The sequence below is a fragment of the Molothrus aeneus genome, chromosome W, assembly GCF_037042795.1.
Source record: "Molothrus aeneus isolate 106 chromosome W, BPBGC_Maene_1.0, whole genome shotgun sequence".
Lineage (NCBI taxonomy): Eukaryota > Metazoa > Chordata > Aves > Passeriformes > Icteridae > Molothrus > Molothrus aeneus.
This window is the reverse complement of record NC_089679.1, coordinates 8244833-8264304: the sequence shown is the minus strand read 5'-3', so window position 1 is coordinate 8264304 and position 19472 is coordinate 8244833. Positions and strand designations below refer to the sequence as shown.

At 42.0% G+C, this 19472-nt stretch overlaps 1 protein-coding gene across 3 annotated transcripts in view; it reads left to right on the top strand.

Moving 5' to 3' along the window:
- The window catches only part of LOC136568510 (transcription factor BTF3-like), a 31087-nt gene extending 27502 nt beyond the window's left edge, over positions 1-3585 (top strand). For all 3 annotated transcript variants that reach the window (XM_066568519.1, XM_066568518.1, XM_066568517.1), the window contains 2 exons: positions 1732-1794; positions 3211-3585. In XM_066568519.1, coding sequence (XP_066424616.1) covers positions 1732-1794; positions 3211-3257 — 110 coding nt within the window. In that variant the 3' untranslated portion in view covers positions 3258-3585. The remainder of the gene's footprint in view (positions 1-1731; positions 1795-3210) is intronic.
- Positions 3586-19472: the final 15887 nt, after the last annotated feature.

The window sequence follows — 19472 nt, the reverse complement described above, 5'->3', positions numbered from 1 at the left end:
CTTAAGATAAGCTAGGTGTATCTTAATGGCAACAAATGCAGTTGCAGGAATTTATAGGGTTTAGCCATAGCTTGCGCATTTTTCAACTGTGCTAAAAGCCTGGCTAAATGCTGCCACATTAAACTTGCCTGCAGATTGCTGCGGTGGGTTGACTTTGGCTGGCTGGCTGCCAGGTACCCACCAAGATGTACTCTCAATCCCATCCATCAGCAAGATGGGGAGAAGATACAATAAAAGACTGGTGGGTTGAGATAAGGACAGGGGGAGATCACTCACCAATTGCCATTATGGGCAAAACAGACTCAGCTTGGGTAAATTAATTGAATGTATTACCAATCAAATTGAGTAGGATAATAAGAAATAGGAACAAATCTTAAAACCCCTTCCCCCCACCCTTCCCTTCTTCCTGGGCTTAACTTCACTTCAAACTCTTCTACCCCTGAGTGACATAGGGGGAATGGGGGTTGTGCTAAGTTCCTAATGCTGTGTCTCTACCACTCCTTTCTCCTCACTATTCCCCTGCCCCAGCATCCTTTCCATGGGGTACAGTCCTTCAGGAACAGGCTTTTCCAGCATGGTTCCCCCATGGGGTCACAGGTCCTGCCAGCAAACCTGCTCCAGCATGGGATCCTCTCTTTGCAGATCCTGCCAGGAGCCTGTTCCAGCACAGGCTTTTCACAGGGTCACAGCCTCCTTTGGGCATTTACCTGCTTTGGTGTGGGGCCCTCCACAGGCTTCAGGTGGATCTCTGTTCCATCATGGACCTCCATGGGTCACTGACAGTGGTGACCTTGTCCTTAAACCCTTTCAGAACAAAGCTTATGCATTCATCTATTTTCGTTCTCTAGATATCAGGATGCAGCAATTCCAGAAGTCTAGTATAAACCCATCTCTTTGCTCATGCTTTTCTTGAAAACGGAGAAGGATTAATTAGGATTTAATGGTGGTCATGGGCTGTCTCATATTCTTAAGGTAGTACAGTTAAGAATAGCAGTAAAAGTAGTGGCACAAACACCTCAGGACTTGAGATATCTATTCTTAGCATTATACTGCTTCAGTTTCACAGATGCTCATTGGTCTACTACAATGGACAGGGTTAAGTCTCACTAGCACTGGCAAATATAATGGGAATAGTTAAGAAATTACTGAGTCAGTAGAGATGTGGACCAGGACATGTGGTTACCTTAATCACTGAAGTATAAAATTGTGTATCCAGTTCCATATTCCTCTGGCTTTGCCAGGGAACAATATCTTTAATTGTCTCTAGTCATGTGTCTACTTGCAGCTTCACTATTGCACCTTAGTTTTCTTGAAGGCCTAGGATCATAAGATCCTAAGATTTCCTTATACCTTGCTAATGCTGTAAAATATATAAGCCTCAAGAACCACTGAGTAATCAATAAACCAAGCTGCTTTTAAGAGAAATTGGTAAAATTGGTCTCTTTGCTTTTAGCTGAAAATTATTACCATGCAAAGCACTCTATATATCTAGAACCAAGATGGTGAGTAGTAAACTTGTTTGACATGAATCTTCTCATTTTTCAGCTGATTTGTTTGAGAATTATTAGTAACATATAATTAGTTGTAGATTTTTATTTAGCAGGGGAACTGGATAGAGAATTGAAATTTAGTTCAGACTCTTTGATAATATTTTCAAAAAGCAAAGCACCTTTGTAATCAAGATGCTTATGGTGAGCTTGACTGATGCTTTTGAACTGCTTGCTCTTGCAGCTATGGATGGAAAAGCACCACTCGCTACTGGTGGTGATGATGATGATGATGATGAAGTTCCAGGTAAGAACATGCATGCAGTAGAGGAAAAGGAAGTGAATTTTGCTGAGACATAATATATGTAGTATAAGATTGGGCCAAGGACAGTAAGAGTATTGACTGGTCATTCCTTTCAGTACCTGAAGGGGGGCTGCAAGAGAGCTGGAGAGGGACTTTTTACAAGGGCATGGAGTTACAGGATAAGGGGGAACGGCTTTAAACTGAAAGAGGGTAGATATGCATTAGATATTAATTAGATACTATTTAGATATTGTCCCTCCGTACTTGGTATTGGTGAGGCTGCACCTTGAATACTGTGTCTGGTTTTGAACCCCTCCAAGAAAGACTTTAAGGTGCTGGAGTGTGTCCAGAGAAAGGCAATAGAGCTGGGGAAGGGTCTAAAACACAAGTCTTATGAGGAGTGGGCTGAGGGAGCTGGGGGGGCTCAGCCTGGTGAAAAGGAGGCTCAGGGGAGACATTATCACTCTTTACAACTATCTGAAAGGAGGTTCTAGCAAGGTGGGAGTTGGCATTTTCTCCCAGGTAACAAGTGACAGGATGAGAGGAAACGGCATTGAGCTGTGCCAAGGGAGGTTCGGGTTGAACATCAGGAAGAATTTCTTCACAGAAAGAATGGTTAAGCATTGACACAGACTGCCCAGGGAAGTGGTGGAGTCCCCATCCCTGGAAGTGTTCAAGAAATGACTGCATGTGGCACTTAGTGCTCTGGTCTAGTTGACAAGGTAGTGTTCAGTCAAAGGCTGGACCCAATGATCTTGGAAGTCTTTTTCAACCTGAATGATTCTGTGATTAGGAAGAAATTCTTTACTGTGAGGGTGGTGAGGCACTGGCACAGCTTACCCAGAGGAACTGTAGCTGCCCCATCCCTGGAAGTGTTCAAATCCAGGTTGGAAGGGGCTTGGTCTAGTAAAAGGTGTCCTTGCCCATGTCTGGGTTGGAATGAGATGATCTTTAAGGTCCCCTTCCAACTCAGGCCATTCTGTGATTCTTTTATAGAATTTCTGTGAGCATTGTTTTCAGATACCATATGAGACTTAGATGGATCATTGGTTTGAGCTAGTATTTTTTTCCCATGTAGGAATAATAGCTATGGCTAAGATAATTATTTAATAATCAATAAGAAGACTGCTAAGAAACTGCCTTTTCAGTATCACTGCTCTGTTGTGGATATGGTGAAGTTAAATGCTCCTAAAATTGTGCTTTATAATTAACTATTTCAAACTTAGTTGTTTGAACAAGAAGAATGAACCATGAAACTCTTAAATGTTGTTTAGTTTGTACTTTATAAGCTGATTTTATTTTTTTTACCATGTAACCACTTAATATAACCTGAAACTTTTTTTTTTGGGGGGGGAATGCGAGGGAATTGGCAAAGCTGAAGTAGGTCAGACTTGAATTTCAACATTTTTCTTTTTCTAGATCTTGTTGAAAACTTTGATGAAGCTTCAAAGTATGAGGCAAACTGAACTAAGTGACACTTTGTGAATAAAATTAAAACTTGAAAAAGCTACATGGAGCTGCTATTTTATATTGTGACTACTTTTATTTGATTTTATTTTTATTTCCTGATGAGATCTCAAGATGTGTAATATTTGGAAACTCCTAAACCTGCAGCTCTTATTCAGTTATTGCTTGTACACAGTATTGTTTTTGTGGCCTAGTTTAACAAGCCTATGCTTCGAAATAAGTCAGATTGCTAATCAATCTCTACCTAGACACAAGTATTGAGCATCTTGTCTACAAGCTGCCCCATCTTTAATGAACTTTGCCATACAATAAAGAATATAAAATGAACTTTCTGGTGTGGCTTTTTGTCAGAAAAGCAAGAAAAATAAATTGACCATAACTATTAAGCAATCATAAAAGTCTTGCTTTTTTTTTTTTTCAGAGCATCTTCCTTTCTGCTCTATTAGAAAACTGGCTTCTAAAAAAATTATAGTGCATAATGGAGCATTTAAGACTTCATTGGTGAATTCCTAGTGTTTGTGGGTCAGAGCACATGCACTGTGTTCCTAAGACACTTTGTAATGTACTGAATTTAAGAAAGAGACCTGTATTCTACAACTACTTTATGATTGTATGGGGTTTATGTGGCAAGGTTGAGGGGGCTGAAGGAGTGGCTTCTGTGAGAAGACACCAGAAGCTTCCCTTATGTCTGACAGAGTCAATGCCAGCCGGCTCCAACACAGACCTGGTGCTGGCCAAGGCCGAGCCAATCAGTGATGGTGGTAGCACCTCTGGGACAACAAATTTTAGAAGGGGGGAAGAAGCTGGGTAACACCAGCCAAGAGCGAGGAGTGAGAATATGTGAGAGAAACAACTGCAGACAGCAAGGTCAGGGAAGAAGGAGGGGTAGGAGGTGCTCCAGGCACTGGAGCAGAGATTCCCCTGCAGCCCAGGGTGAGGCAGGCTCTCCCCCCTGCAGTCCATTGAGGTCCATGGGGCAACAGAAGATGCATCTGCAGCCCATGGAGGACCACATCCTGGAACAGGTGCAATTGCTCAAAGGAGGCTGTGACCCCGTGGGAAGCCCGCACTGGAGCAGGCTTCTGGCAGGACGTGTGGAGAGAGAAGCCCGTGCTGAAGCAGGTTTGCTAGCAGGACCTGTAACCCTTTGACTGAAGCCTGTCTGGATGGAAATGTGTAGATTTAAAGTTATGTTCCTTAAGAATTGCTTTAAAGACAGAATCTTTACTTCTGTTAATATTTGATTTAAAATCTGTTTATGTTTCTTCACTGTTGTTTTTGTTGGTTCAGTTTTTATCTCAGCCATTGCCTAGCTGTGAGAAACCAGAATTTGAGCAATTAGAAAGTGGATGCATAAAGTTTTGTTTTCTCCTTGGTAGAAATATTTCCCATGTATATTATTACTCTCTATGAATAGAGATGTTCGCTTCTGTAAATTTCATTTACCTCCATGCCTGACTTGTGGTTTAACCCAGGCCAGCAACTAAGACCCATGCAGCCACTCACTCCTCCCCAGTGAGATGGGGGAGAAAATCAGAAGAGTAAAAGGGAGAAAACTTGAGGGTTGAGATAAAGACAGTTTAATAATAAGGAAAATGAAAAAATAGAGAGAGAAAAATAAAACCCAAGAAAGACAAGTGATGCAAATAAAAACAGTGGCTTACCAACTGCCCCATGCCCAGCCAGTCCCTAAGCAGCAGTACCTCCACCAACCTCCCCCCTAGTTTTATTGCTGAGCACAAGCCATATGGTCTGAAATATCCCTTTTGATCAGTTGAGGTCAGGTGTCCCAGCTGTCCCACACAACTTCTTGTGCACCCCCAGCTTACTCCCTGGTGAGGCAGAGTTCATTACATCTGTGATCACATGCTGCACAGTCAATTTTGCAAAAATAATTAAGTAAATCAGAAAAAGCAACTTGTTTGCTAAACTCTGAAATACAGTATACTTTTGTTAAACTTTTGTGGACGAGTAAAAATATTTTAGTAACACTCCCATAAGAAATTACATTGCTAAGTGCTTTTGTCAAAAGGCTTGGAGAGAAGCAACTTGGAATTAGATTTTGATTGGAGAATTTTCAAATTCCTCAAGTCCTGTGGCATGCTGGGGCAAGAAAGCGCTGTGCTGCCTTCATATCCATGGGTGTGGTTCAAAGGTAGCTCCTAGTACCTTTATCTTCTCCCTGCCATCAGAGGCTAAAGAAATTGTTCACTCAAACAAAATCAGCAGGCTGACATTTCAGAACATTATGAACCCTGAATGAGGGCCTTTAACATTTTTATAAACAAGTGTGTGATGTGGGGTTAGGGTCTTTTAATCCTAAAACTTTTATATTGATAATTATTTATACCAAGAGAAATAAAAGTTCTTTGTTGTGTTTCAGAGAAACCAAAGTATGTGAAGTATGTTGTTAATAGTTCATAATCATCAATTGTCTGTGCTTTCTTGATGCTGATTTTTCCAGTGCGTAAAGCTCTTTCTTTGCAGAGATTTTCCCCGCTCTTCCCCTGCCTCCTTCCCCCATGCTAGCTCTAAATTTTCCATAAGGTGCCTGAATCATAGCTTAAGAAGTACTGCAGGCTGATCCCTGTAGGGCACTGTTATGCCCCAGTCTGCTTAGCAGGTTTAGGGATGGGTTGTTTGATTTGCTCTGGGAGGTGCACGGGAGAAACAACAACATTGTCAGGAGGTTCAATAACAAACCTTTACTTGCAAACTTTAGAACATTAAGGTAGAATGAGGTACTTGGCAAATTTTAAAATGTAGCCATTTTGGTTAGAAATTCAATATAAAAGCATAAAAATAACACTTAAGAAAATGTATAAGGGGAAAGAAAGTATAAGATTAGAAAGATACATAATGACCACACGTGGATCCAGTGACAAGGCTTGATTGTTGCAATTTCGATGTTCATTGGTCAAAGTGATGCTCACAGTCTTGACCCATTGGGAGTGGGGGAAAGCCCATGAAATACAAAGTCCAGTGGGTTAATATACACTCAAGCTAGGTGGGAATGCCCAGGTACCTCTCCTAGGGTGGAGAGTTTTGCACTGGATGATGTAATACTGTGGATCATGGGACACTTCCTGGAAACTTTAGACACCTTCAAAGACATTACATTTGCCTCTTATGTCAGCACAGTTGAGTCAATTATGGCACATCAGAAGGCATGAATACCTTCAGTCTTACATGAGAATGTTCAGGTACTTCCCTGGAGGGAAGTTTTCACAGTTGAACCACCTGTGTAAGGACATTTGTTACCAAAAATGGTAAGAAAGTAAACTCTCCATCACTATAATTTTAGTATTAGGGAGCAGGCATTATTTATTGCAATGCCAGATGCAAGGGGGATAGCTCCACCTGTCTTGCATACTGAGTACAGAAAAAGCTCCTGTTTATATGCTAGATTTTACAAACATACTTCTAGGTTTTCCCAGAAGAAAGATACATATGATAACTATTTCCCCAAAGTCATTAGCATATATTTCCTCCCATCAGCACATGCATTCACTTGTCCCAGGGGTTCCCTCCAGTGGTCTCTGGTGGTCAGTGACCCCAAAGTTATACTTGACTGCTCAATGGACTTGGTGCTACTTTCCAAATTAGAAGAAAAGTTGGCATGACTGGCATAGTTCATTAATTTGAGTCCTTAGATCAGTGGAGTGTAGTTTCTTATTCCTTTCCTTAGTTAATGTTTATCATAGTTTTGATTGTGTAGTTTGATAAGCTAATGATTTTGCAAAATTATTATTGTATTAACCCACCAGGTGCAAGCATTTCTTCATCTGGCAACTCATTGGCATGATAAAAAGCATTATCCCACCTCGAAGGATTTGCCTCTTATCAGCCTCTTTGGTGGTGGTGGTGGGTGTGCACCCCCTCTGCCCCTGGGAAGTTACTTTGCACATCATCAGCAAAGCACTCTGCTGCTTTTGCAAATGGTCGATTGTTTGAGTCAATAAACATTAACATTCCAGTTTCTCACAAGCACTCAAGAGCCATGGAAAACATTGATATTCATTGCTTTAGCAGCATAAGGTTATGCTATAAAAAGGGCTTTTAACGCTAGAAACAGCTTCTGAAAGATAGCCATCTTCACCTTTGTACTAATTTTTGTGGGATGCATGGTGATGACTATCTGACAATTGCTTAATATTTTATAGCATAAAGACAGAAGAAACTGTACATCTTGCTGTCTTAATCTATGTCCCTTTCTTTTTCCATCTTTCCATATAATTTGAAAATGCATTTTTCAGGTTATATATAGGAAACAAATGGACTATTTCTTATCTATAAAACTCAACACTGACTGAAGTTCAAGACAATATCAAGCAAATATTGAATGTTCATAATATAGAATAAGTACTTTCCTGTGACAACTAGTACAGAAAAAGGAAATTTTTTTCCTTGTTCATTGTTGAAGATTGCAAGATTGCAATGCAAGTTGTTTTCCATTACCATCTGTATGGCAGATTACCTTTGTCAAGTGGGCAGTTTGCTTTATCTCTCTCTTTGAGTGACCACATTCACACCTCCCTCGGGAGGGGACATTGCTGATAACAGACTATTGAATGTCACTGCATGACTGATAAAAACTATAACATCCCATTGTGAGATGCTCCGCCCAGAGGGAGGAGCCAAGCATTGCTACCCAGATATAATCCAGAAGATTTTGAGACACTGGCACGGCTTTCTCCATGGGCTTCCCCAGAGAAACAGCAGCTGTCTTTTTCTCCCACGGGATCTTCAGAGGAAGAATACATCCTTCTCTACAGATCCCCCTTGCTCCAACAGAACCACACCTGATACTTCAGGAGGACTGCAGCCACATTTCCAATTGGAGTGCTACCAACACCCCACAGGGTGTCAGGTTGGGTTCTGACTCTGTTGGTGTTCTAGTGTACTGCATTGTTTATTTTATTCTTTATTTTTCTTTTCCCCAGTTAAAGAACTGTTATTTCCTGCTCCCATATTTTTGCCTGAGAGCCCCTTAATTTAAAATTTATAGCAATTCGGAGGGGTGGGAGGGTTTACATTCTCCATTTTGGGGGAGGCTCCTGCCTTCCTTAGCAGACTACTGTCTTTCCAAACCAAGACATTCATGCTAATATAGCATGGTTTTACATGGGATGTTTTAAAAATTAATCAGAAATGGATCAGGTTGTATTTTTTCAAGAAAACAGTTTGCATTTTATATTTGTAACAAACCTGTAAGTTGAACATTTATTTTTCCAAAGACCATTATATTTCAGTATTTCCAATAGACAACTTAAAGGAATTGCCATTTTATATTATTTTATTTTAAAATTACTTATACTAATACAGTTAGTTTTCTTCCCTTGATTTTGATTATGAAACAATTTCCCTCACTGATTTCAAGGCATGTCACACTTACTGTTTCTTTCATCTGATTCAATCATACCTAGAAATATGAGGCAATAAAACTGGAGTAAACTTGACATAAAACCAGGAAGTGACTGTAGTGGTTTTGGTTTGCCAATTTGAGATTTCCTGGCCAATGCACCAATTAATGTGGTGGGTTCAGTGCTGGCCAAATGTCCATGTACCCTCTAGAATTATTTACTCATTTACTGCTGTGAGATAGGATTAGGAGGAAGGCAAAGCAGGCTCAAAACTTTAAAAGGGTATAAAGAAAACTTTATTAATAGAAACTAAACAAAAGAATAATAAGAATCAGAATAAAACCTTCAGAACACTTCTCCCCCTACAACCTTTTCCTTCCCACTAACAACATACAGAAAAATTCAGTCAGTTTATCACCTCTAGAATAGTCTTTCTTCAGTTCACTTAGGGAGAGGAGTCTCTCTTGTCATGCTATGGAGACTTCTCCACAAGAAAACAGTTCTCTCGTGGCTTTTAATTTTTAAAGATAGCAGATGCCCAGGAATCTGCAATTGTGAAGTTCCTCCCATCTCTTGCAGCCTTCCTACATCTGCATTCATGGGCCATGTCAACTTATGGGGTACTATTTTAAGTATGAGCTGTTCAAGAGCAAAGGTTCTCTTTGTCTATCTTTGCGATCATCTTCATCTCTGGGAACAGAGGTCTTCTTCTTTCCCTGGGGCAAAGGGTCTTCATCACTCTTCTCTCTGTTCAAACTTCTTATGGGATCACAGCTACTTCAAAATTTGCTTGCTTTAACATAGATGCCATTGCTCGTATCTACAATTTGAACACTCCATCCCCCATACTTTTCAATGAGTTACAGGGGAAAAGTGTCTGAAGTATCAATTATGTCTTCTCCACAGCCTTACAAGAGGATTTCAGCCCAGGACTGAGGCATCTCCTTAATACCTCCCATCTGGGACTTGACTTCTTTGTACTGACCTTCATGTCTCACGTTGTTCTCTCTGTATCTTCACTCTTTCCTTTTCTTTCACTTGAGAGAGAGAACTGATATTTGTAAGTTTCATCTGTGCACTGAAAGAGTTACTATCTCGCCCAGGGCCTGCAGATAGTCACGTGACCCCAGCCGGACTGTGGCCAAAGAAGTCGTGATGATGGATCTTCAGGACGCATGGCGGGGGGGGGGGGGGGGGGGGGGGGGTGGGGGCTGTGTCAGGATTTCAGGGGCCCGGCCAGAACAGCGGTGGCCGCTCTGGCCGCATGGCTGGTCTCTGGCCCCTGCTTCATTAAATTTCAGCTGCGAGTTGATAGCTTCCCCTCCTCCTGCTTGGAAGCCGCTGGGGCCCAGCCTGGCCCTCCCCACCAGGCTGAGGCCGAGGGGGCCTGGCCCAGCCCGTAGCCACTCCTGGGGCCCGGTGGACCCTGGCTCGGCCCAGGCTGGCAGCAGGGCGGCACTTAATGTTGGTAAGATATTATCAGCTGCGGCCCGGCCCTACCTTGGCTGGGGGCCCAGCGGCCTCCCCTCCCCCACCCAGCCACTGGGCACGGGGGGAGGAAGAACTTCTCTTTTCAGACGCCAGAAGTAAGAGAGCGTTTCCCGGGGTTCATTCATTTCTAACATGTGTGTTCATAGAGGCGGGTTCAGCTTTCTAGTGGTTTAACAAGGTGTCAGTATTCAAAACTAGTCACTGGTTTTGTCAGGCACGGAGCAAACTGCTAGCAGCTTATCTTAGAAAAATAACTTTCGTGACTGGTTTCTTCCCTGCTCACCAAAAATCAATTAATACAAAATGAGTAGAGTATCAAAGCCTAAGAGACAAATAATAGGCACTTAAATGTAGCATGGATTTCACCAACAACTGCAAGATCAGTTACTTTTTTTTCCCCTTTAACATGCCTTCTGTTATAGATGGGTAATGCAATGGTTGGCTCTTGCAATTAAGAGATTAATATTATGTGTATGTTAAGAGAAGTTTTATTAATGTATAGTTATGTTATTGTGATTTGTTCTCCCCATAATCCCCTTTCCTCTCCCCGTTGTATTGTTGTCACTGGACGGCCTTGGTAGTCAGGGGATTTGGGGGGAGGGCAGGCTTGTTACTAGAAGGTGTGACATGGCAACACCTGACCTCCAATCAAGTTGCAAAGAAATAGCCTCCACCAATGGATGGCGAAGAAGAGTTGACTGATGGACTTTAGGAGGGGTTAAGGTTACCTGATGCAACACCAGGTGTATAAAAAGATGGAGCAGCCATTTTGGAGCTGAGCACATGGTGGTTTAGTTCCATGCTCCCAGCGCTGCAATTTTTCCTTATTCAGTCCTTTGTTGTATTTTGTTAAGGTTTAATAAACCTTTGAAAATTAAAAAGTGAGTATCATTTCTCACACTTCCTTAAGATTAATTCAATTGAAGACTTCATCTTTTGGAAGGAAATGTATCTGCCTCCTGGCCCTCCCATAAACCACCTTTCACAGGTTAATTCTTACCTGATTTACACCTTTTATACACCACAGAAGTTTCAGTACAAAGTCAGAGAGAAATTTGGCCACAAAGGTCTAATCCATGTAGGTTTAGATTTTTTTCCCCTATTGTATATTCAGTGACTTTGAAATAACATAGTTAGCATTTTGAATTCATTATTTCTCTGTCTCTGAACCAAAGATGTCATCTGGATTATTCCCAGCCTTCCAGTACCTTTGGTCAGGATCACAGACCACATACTTCAAGCAGTATTAATTTCATTTGTGTATGGAATGAGTTTCAAATAGAAAAACTAAATATGGTAGAGACACAATACTAGGAAGACAACTTACCTGTTGTCCTAGATTGCCAAGCAAATTGTATTGATGGCAGAGTTAAGGAGGAAGTAGAAAGATTAAGAAGTATTGAGGAGAGTGAAAGAGAAATAGACCAGTGGAGTTACACCCTTCCATCCCTGAGAGAAGCCAGCCAGGACTCAGTGTAGTTCCACACCTCTGACCATCAAACAGAAGGAGATGAAGGGGAATGGAAACAAGTCCCTATTTGGGGTGTCCTGGTTTGAAAGACATGTATCTGCCAAGGAAGGCAGGAACCACCCTTGGAACAGAAAATATGACCCCCTTATCTTCAAATTATTATAACTTTGAAATTATGGGACATTCAGGCAAAGATATGGGAAAAGGAATAACAGTTCTTTACTAGAATAAATATATATATATATATAAAATGAGGCAAACAAACAACAATGGCAGAAACAACAAACAACACCAGAAACCCAATAACAGCCTTCTCTCGGCTCTCAGGCACTTTCCCCTTTGGTGTAGTTCTGGTCACAGCTGGCAGGGTGCTGTTAGCTCCCTGCTGGGCAGGGCAGGGCAGTTATGATGATTCCCACACAGCTGCAAGGGGGCACTATGGGGCAAGATCAGCCATCCCTCTACTCAGTTATTGGTGGGTGAGCTGGCGGAAGAGATACCAAACGGGCTTCCTTTACAACCTCACAGGGGCAGCTGGTCCAGGTGCCCCTCTGTATGCTGAAATGGGCTGTGGCAGTGTCCTGGTTTAAGGCAAATTTTGGGAGGTACCCTGGATTGCCAAGCAAATTGTATTCTATTTGCCATCTGTATGGCAGTTGTCTTCTGTTAAGTGGGCAGTTTTCCTTATCTCTTCCACAACCAGTCCTCTCTCCGGGAAGACATCTGCTGATAATAGGCTATTGAATGTCACTGCATGACTGATAAGAACTATGGCATCCCATTGTGAGATGCTCCGCCCAGAGGGAGGAGCCAAGAATTCCTACCAGGATATAATCTGGAGATTCTGGAACACCAGCACGGCTTCTCCACTGGATTTCCCAGAGGAACAGCTGCCTCTTCCACTAAATCTTCAGAGGAAGACTACCCCCTTCTACAAGATCACTGCTCCAACAGAATCACACCTGACACTCCAGGAGGACTGCAGCCACATTTCCAATTGGACTGCTACCAACACCCTGACCAACAGGGTGTCAGGTTGTGTTCTGACTCTGTCAGTGTTGCTTTGGTCTACTGCACTGTTTATTTTATCTTTTTATTTTCTTCCCTAATAAAGAACTGTTATTCCTGCTCCTATATTTTTGCTTGAGAGCCCCTTAATTTCAAATTTATAACAATTTGGAGGGAGGGGTTTTACATTTTTCCATTTCAGGGGAGGCTCCTGCCTTCCTTAGCAGACACATGTCTTTCCAAACTAAGACACCTGTGTCATCTCTAGTGGACACAGTGGCTAAATGCTTAGGGAAACACATGTGAACTCCTCATGAGGCATCCATATGTACTGTCGGGAAGATCTTATCACTTGTCCCATCTCACATTGTAGTTTCAATTAAGTGCAGGAGTGCCAGGAAATCACTTAACATTGCCCATTTTTTAAACTATTTCAAATCTGTAATTGGTGTTATAACAGCTGCACTTGGACATCCAAAGGACCACACTTAGAAGGCTGGAATGCAGTAGGCTTTGGCTTCTCTTCCCACACTGCTGATGTCTACTTTTCAGCCACTGCAGGAAGATATTTAGCAGCTGGGTATTCTGCACTTGGACTTCTTATACCAGAGAAATGTCTACTTAGGACACGCTGAGCCAAATTGTTTCAGGACTACAACAGGAAGGCAGAAGCATGTGGAAAGAAATCTGATAAGAATTAAACTATCATCACAGTCTTAATTTATTATTAACTTTTAAAATCAGACAAAGCCAAAAGCTGGCATGGTAATATGAATTGAAGATCTTGAAAGCAATCACACACAGTGCACATTTTGGTCCTATTAATTGTAAAAGTATCTATCTTCCATGGTGATATACCTCGATATCTAAACAAATTCTTCAGTTATGTGATCAAGTAGGACACTTGGCACAGCATCACTCACTGTGAACATTTAGATGGTCAAAACTGGTTTTCTTCAAAAAGTTTTTCATGCATGACAATGACTTCTAAAATTGCATAAAATATGTTTAAAAGGAGAACACATACTTCTATGAGCAAGAATGAAAGAAGAGGAAGCATATTAAAAAGCTTAACTAAAATCAGCAAATAGTTGAACTGAGGTGAAGTTACAAAACAAGCAACCCCTTTCGCTGGTTACAAGACTAAAAAGCAGTCCAAATCTTCAAGCTAAGAGTTGATATCTGCAGAAGAGCCAAACATTAATCCTTGATATTTTGAAATAGCCCTAAAAAAAGAGACTTCATAACCTGTTGAACTAAAGCAGAGAAACAGGTTGAGAATCAAGTTGCTCAGTGTTCAATGTTTTTTCAAGTCTTAAGGGCTGTACTATTTTTTCTGGCTTGTCTTGCAGAATCATTTAATAAAGCTGGACAGGAATAAATTCACCCCAGAAAGGCAGTTTGCATTCCTTCAGAAGGTAAAAGCCTCATATAATGCAAAAACAATTCACTCAATAAGGCAGATGGGTTTTGGAGGTGATGATCTGTTCTCTGGTTTGAATAGGCGGATAGAAAACAGAAAGCAAAATTTTGAACCTATAAATGGAGAGTCGGCAAGAATGCTTATTAAGAAGTACTTCTATGGAACATTTTGAAATTGAAATCTTGAAGGAGTCTTACATCTAGATACCTGTGAAATTACTAGCTCTCCCATAAACACAGAAGACGCTACAGGAGATGCTACACGTGCAGTGCTGGGCTTATGCTAGGATTCAGTTAATTTCTGGAACCACAGACATTTATTTCACAGCTTTCAAAATGAAGGCAGCATGAGTACAAAAAGAGTGAAGAGTCCCTTTTTTGCCTCTTGGTTTTGCTGTGCCAAATAAGAGAGCCTAATTCATTGATCCTTACACTATTACTGTCTGCCTTCAAGACGAACTAGAGCTAAAGCCAAAACTAGTCTAACAGGAGAAGAAGGTTTTGCAAAATACATCCCATCATGTCAATAAACAAGCACCAGGATGAAGGGTTTCAGATGGACCACAGGCCTCGTCATTGTCCAGTGCAAAATACACTCCTTGCACAAGGTTGGGGAGCAGCTCAGCTTCCCTTGTCTGGATCATTATTTGTGCCCACAGATGCAGACCTAGGTCAGTGACATTTTTTCATTTGAGACCTGGCTTTCTGACCCAGGGAGGAAAACTCCTACCCTTTTGGGCTGATACATTTAGGTGTATAAGACTTTTAGGATAAGTACATTACAGTTGCAAAAACTCTACTAGGACATTGTGACAATCCACCTTTAAGGGAAAGGAAGCAACTACAAGGAGCAGTAAAAATAAAAACCAAAGAATAGGTGATTTTAACTTCCCAGACATCAACTGGGAACATCATACAGCAGACACAAACAGGTCCAGGAAATTTCTGAAGCACATTGAAGATAGCTTCTTGGTGCAGATACTAAGGGAACTGACTAAGATGCTGTGAGAGTCTGTCCGAATTTTCCCTCATCTGCCTCACGATCGTCATTTGAGGACCACTGAATAGAAGACCCCCCCTGTCTTCTCTGCAGGAGAAAGTTACACACGCCACAGGCCTCAAGACCTGAGCACAGCGCTAAGCTATTGTTCACAGGTGTTGTTTGCTGTATGCTACACTGAGCCCAATGAGAAGAAGAAGGGGGCACCGTGCCCTTTTTGCAACAATAGCCTTGGAAGCTGTCCCACCTCTTGGCCTGGCTGGACTTCTCCTGAGTTTTGGGTGGTCTCCCACAGAAGACCCTCACCTGTTTTACAACCACCGTGACAGACAGACTGAGATGCAAGAAGACTCTCCATCAAAGACCAAGACATGAAACCCCTATGTGAAAAGGCCCCTCTCCTCCCAAGGACTGGGACTGAAACCCCCAACCCGGGGGCGGTGTGTGGGGAAGGCAAGCTGACCAAACCTAGATGTTTGCCTGCAGCTGTGACCATTGGACCAAGAAGACAATGGCTCTTGCTTACTGCTGAGAACATGGACTACCTGTTACATCTATTCTTTATTGTATCTGTTTCCCCCCCCTCGCAATTTCCAATGGAGTTATCATAATAAAAACCTCTGCGTTAGCTAGAGATTTCGAGATCTCCCCAATGTAACAGGCGGATCCTCAACTGGACTGGACCAAAGGACTTCGTCTCTATGTTTGGTAGCTATATCCCCCCCCCCCCCCCTTTTCTCTCCCTATCTTTTTCTCTCCCTTAATCCCTCTATCGCATTTTGCTGTGGTCACTCAATAAAGGTGCATTTGTTTTGATTATTACTGCAAACCCCCTTGTACCATGTCGGTTCTTTTTTGCACCCTGAGATCAGTCCACAAACCATCACGAAACCCATCCGTAAGGATGGATCGTGACAGATGCCCTCCTAGATCTGTTTGTAAACAGAGAAGGACTCGGGCAAAGTGGTGATTGATGGCTGTCTTGGCCACAATGACCACAAAGTAGTTGAGTTTCAAATTGTTGACAATGACAGAAGAAAAACTGCCAGTGAAACTTTGACCCTGGATGTGGGGAGAGCAGATTTCAGGCTGCTAAAGGAGCCAGTTAGTAAGGTCTCCTGGGAATCTGCTTTTGAAGGTACTGGGGTTCATCAGTGTTGGCCAATTTTTAAGAGCCATCTTTAAAGAGTTCAGGATCAGGCAATTTCAAAGTGTAGTGTGAGAAACAGAAAAGGCCTTGATGCTGTAGAAAGCACTGCTCACCAATAACTAAAACATCCTTGTGTTATCAACACTGTTTCCAGCACAAATCCAAAACATATCCCCATACCAACTAATATGAAGAAAATCAACTCTAGTCCAGCCCAAATCAGCACATACTTTGCCTTTAAGCTAATTATACATCAGTGTGAATCTGTGTACATTTTTTGTCCTTTTAACTGTTAAGAGATATAACTTATTTGAAAACATGTATTGCGGCCAAGGTATGTATTGCAATAGACATTTACCATTCTGTCTTATTAGCCTGATGTGATGGTTTGATGCTGGCTGGATGCCAGGCACCCACGAAAGCCTGTCACCCACCCCTCTGCAGCTGGACACAAGATAGAAAATTTTAACAAACAGTTCATGGGTTGACATAAGGATTGGGAGAGAGATCACTCATTAAATACCATCAATGGTAAAACAGTCTCCACTTGGAGATATAAGGTGAATTTATTGCTAACAAAATCAGAGCAGGATAATGAGAAGTAAAATAAGCCCTTAAAAACACCTTCCCCTCATCCCTCCCTCCTTCCCAGCCCTCCCGCCTACCCCAGTGGCACATGGAGGCAGGGAATGGGGGTTTTCTTCCACTGCTCAGGGAGAGTCGTCCGTCCGCTGTGAGACCGTGGGGTCCCTCCCACTGGAGACAGTTCTCCGTGAACTTCTCCAGCCTGAGTCCATCTCATGAGCAGCAGCTCCTTGTGACCTACTGCAACGTGAGTCTCTCCTATGGTCAAAAGTCCTCCTCAGACTGCTGCAGAGTGGGTCAGTCTTCTACAGGGTGCAGTCCTTCAAGGAAAGGCTGCTCCAGCCTGGGAGCAGGGCCCCTCTCTCCATGGGTCTCCCACAGGATCACAGCCACCTCCAGGCATCCACTTGTTCCAGTGTGGGCTCCTCCTCCACGGGCTGCAGGTGGATATCTGCATCCCCTGTGATCCTCCATGGGCTGCAGGGGGACAGCCTGCTTCACCATGGTGAAGAATCTCAGCTCTGGCACCTGGAGCACCTCTTCCCCCTCCTTCTTCACTGACTTTAGTGTCTGCATGTTGTCCTCCTCTCACATATTCTCACACCGCTCTTTTCTGGCTGCAAAATTACAATTGCATCACAACCTTTGTTTTGATTTTCTTCTTAAATGTTATCACAGAGGCATTACCATAATTTCTAATTGGCCCAGCCTTGGCCAGCAGCATGTCCATCTTCAGAGCCATCAGGGACATGCTGGAAGCTTCTAGCAGCTTCTCACAGAAGCCACCTCTGTGGCCTCCTGCTACCGAAAACCAGGTCATGCAAAACCAATACACCTGAGTGAAATTTGTATGTGTCATTTGTGGGAAACCTTTGAATAAACATTCATTTTTCTGAACCTCTAAACTGGCCTTTGCAGTCTCAGTAAAGTAAATGTTCTTACTTCAGTATAGTTTAACTATCTGAAATCCATATTAGTATTCACCTTTAAAAGCACCCACATTTTGTCTATTTGCTGTTACTTTTTGTGCCCAAGGTGTGCAGGTGAAATATGGCCTCCTTGCAAGAGCGCTTTTTTGTTTGGTTTGGTTTGGTTTGAAGTCTCTTCCAATTGCTGAGTTTAGTTACAATCTGTTGTCTCTGAGACATTAGAAATATGAGCTGGTCTGAAATGACAATGATCTGTTTTCTTCCTCCCACCTGTATTTCCTAGGTTTCCTCAAGCTTTATGATTACAAAGCATAAGCTGAAAGACTACCCTAACTGTGTAGTTATTTTTCATTCAGTGCTCACAACATTAAAGTTCATACTTGTTGTAAGATAGTGTTTTGTTTTCACATTTTAAAAATATTTCTCACACTCAACCAAATCATTAAAAGGCAGCCGAATACAATAATATCCATGGATTTACTTCCAGAATTACTTCCAGAAATTATCAATAGATCTTCCACTTAAAAATTTAAAACAAATTCCTAGTAAGTACTGCTGAAGTCAGATAGTCACTACATGTGCCTTCAATTTCTTCTTGTGTCCTTGCCCTGTTTTCATATTTTTTTGGATAAAGGTAATCCTTTCATGTCTCTTCTGTATCTTTTGTTAGAATCTTTTTGTTGTTACAGGGGAGGTAATGACTAAGACGCTCACTGGTAGTCTGAAGAAATCTTTGTTTAAATATTTAATTTCCTTAAATGATTTAATAGAAATTGGAGCAATGAAATTCCTGTAAAGTACCTACAATAAGGCATTAATAAAAGGTTTTAATAATTACTCTTCTGTAGAGGTATGTGAAGATTTACAGTACAACTTTCCACAAAGTAGTTCACAGCTTTAACTATGCAACATCTATACTCAGAGTTGTAAGTTGTCAGTAAGTACTTTAGAAATCTTTCTAGGTAAGGTGCCAGAGGAGGTTTAGGTTAGATATTGGGAAAAGGTTTTTCACCCAGAGGATGGTTGGGCATTGGAACAGGCTCTGCAGGGCAGACCAGGCTCTGGTCGCAGCACCAAGCCTGACAGAGTTCAAGAAGCATTTGGACAATACTCTTGGGCATAGCATATGGTGTGACTCCTGGGGCTAGTGCTGTGCAGGGCAGGGAGCTGGACTCGATGATCCTTGTGTGTCTCTTCCAACTCAATATATTTTGTGATTCTGTAATTACTGATACATTTTAAGGAACTAAAGTAAATAATTTTTGCTTTCATTGCTATTAGGTGCTTCAGAAGAGTGTTTTTCAAAATAGGATCACTGAATATATTCCTTCTGAGCAAAAGTTGCATTAAGAGATTTTAAACATTGTACATTCAGATACCAGATGTTACCTGATTAGATCTGTAAAAAACTGTGTTTATCACAGAAAGTATGGAGTTTAGAAGGGAAGTTGTTGCAGTTTGTGTTTATTGCATTAAGTTATTGTTAAATGGTTTATTCTATTATCCCCCTATGCTTTCCTCAAGTTGTTTTTTTCCCTAAGTTTTACCTTCCCTTAGAGCTGTCCCTCAAGCTATTCCCCTCCCTTTGTTCTAGTCCCTTCCCTGCCTATCAAGGCAACCCAGCCCCTCTTTCCCTGACCGTCAAAGTGACCCTACCCCTCTTTCCCTGCCTGTCAAGGCGACCCTGTCCCTTTTCCCTGAATGTTCCCTGCCATTCACCCCCTGGGCCAATCCTTGATTGAAACACCCACTTGGAAATCCCCTAATCCGTGACGCCCCATTGGCCCATGTGACC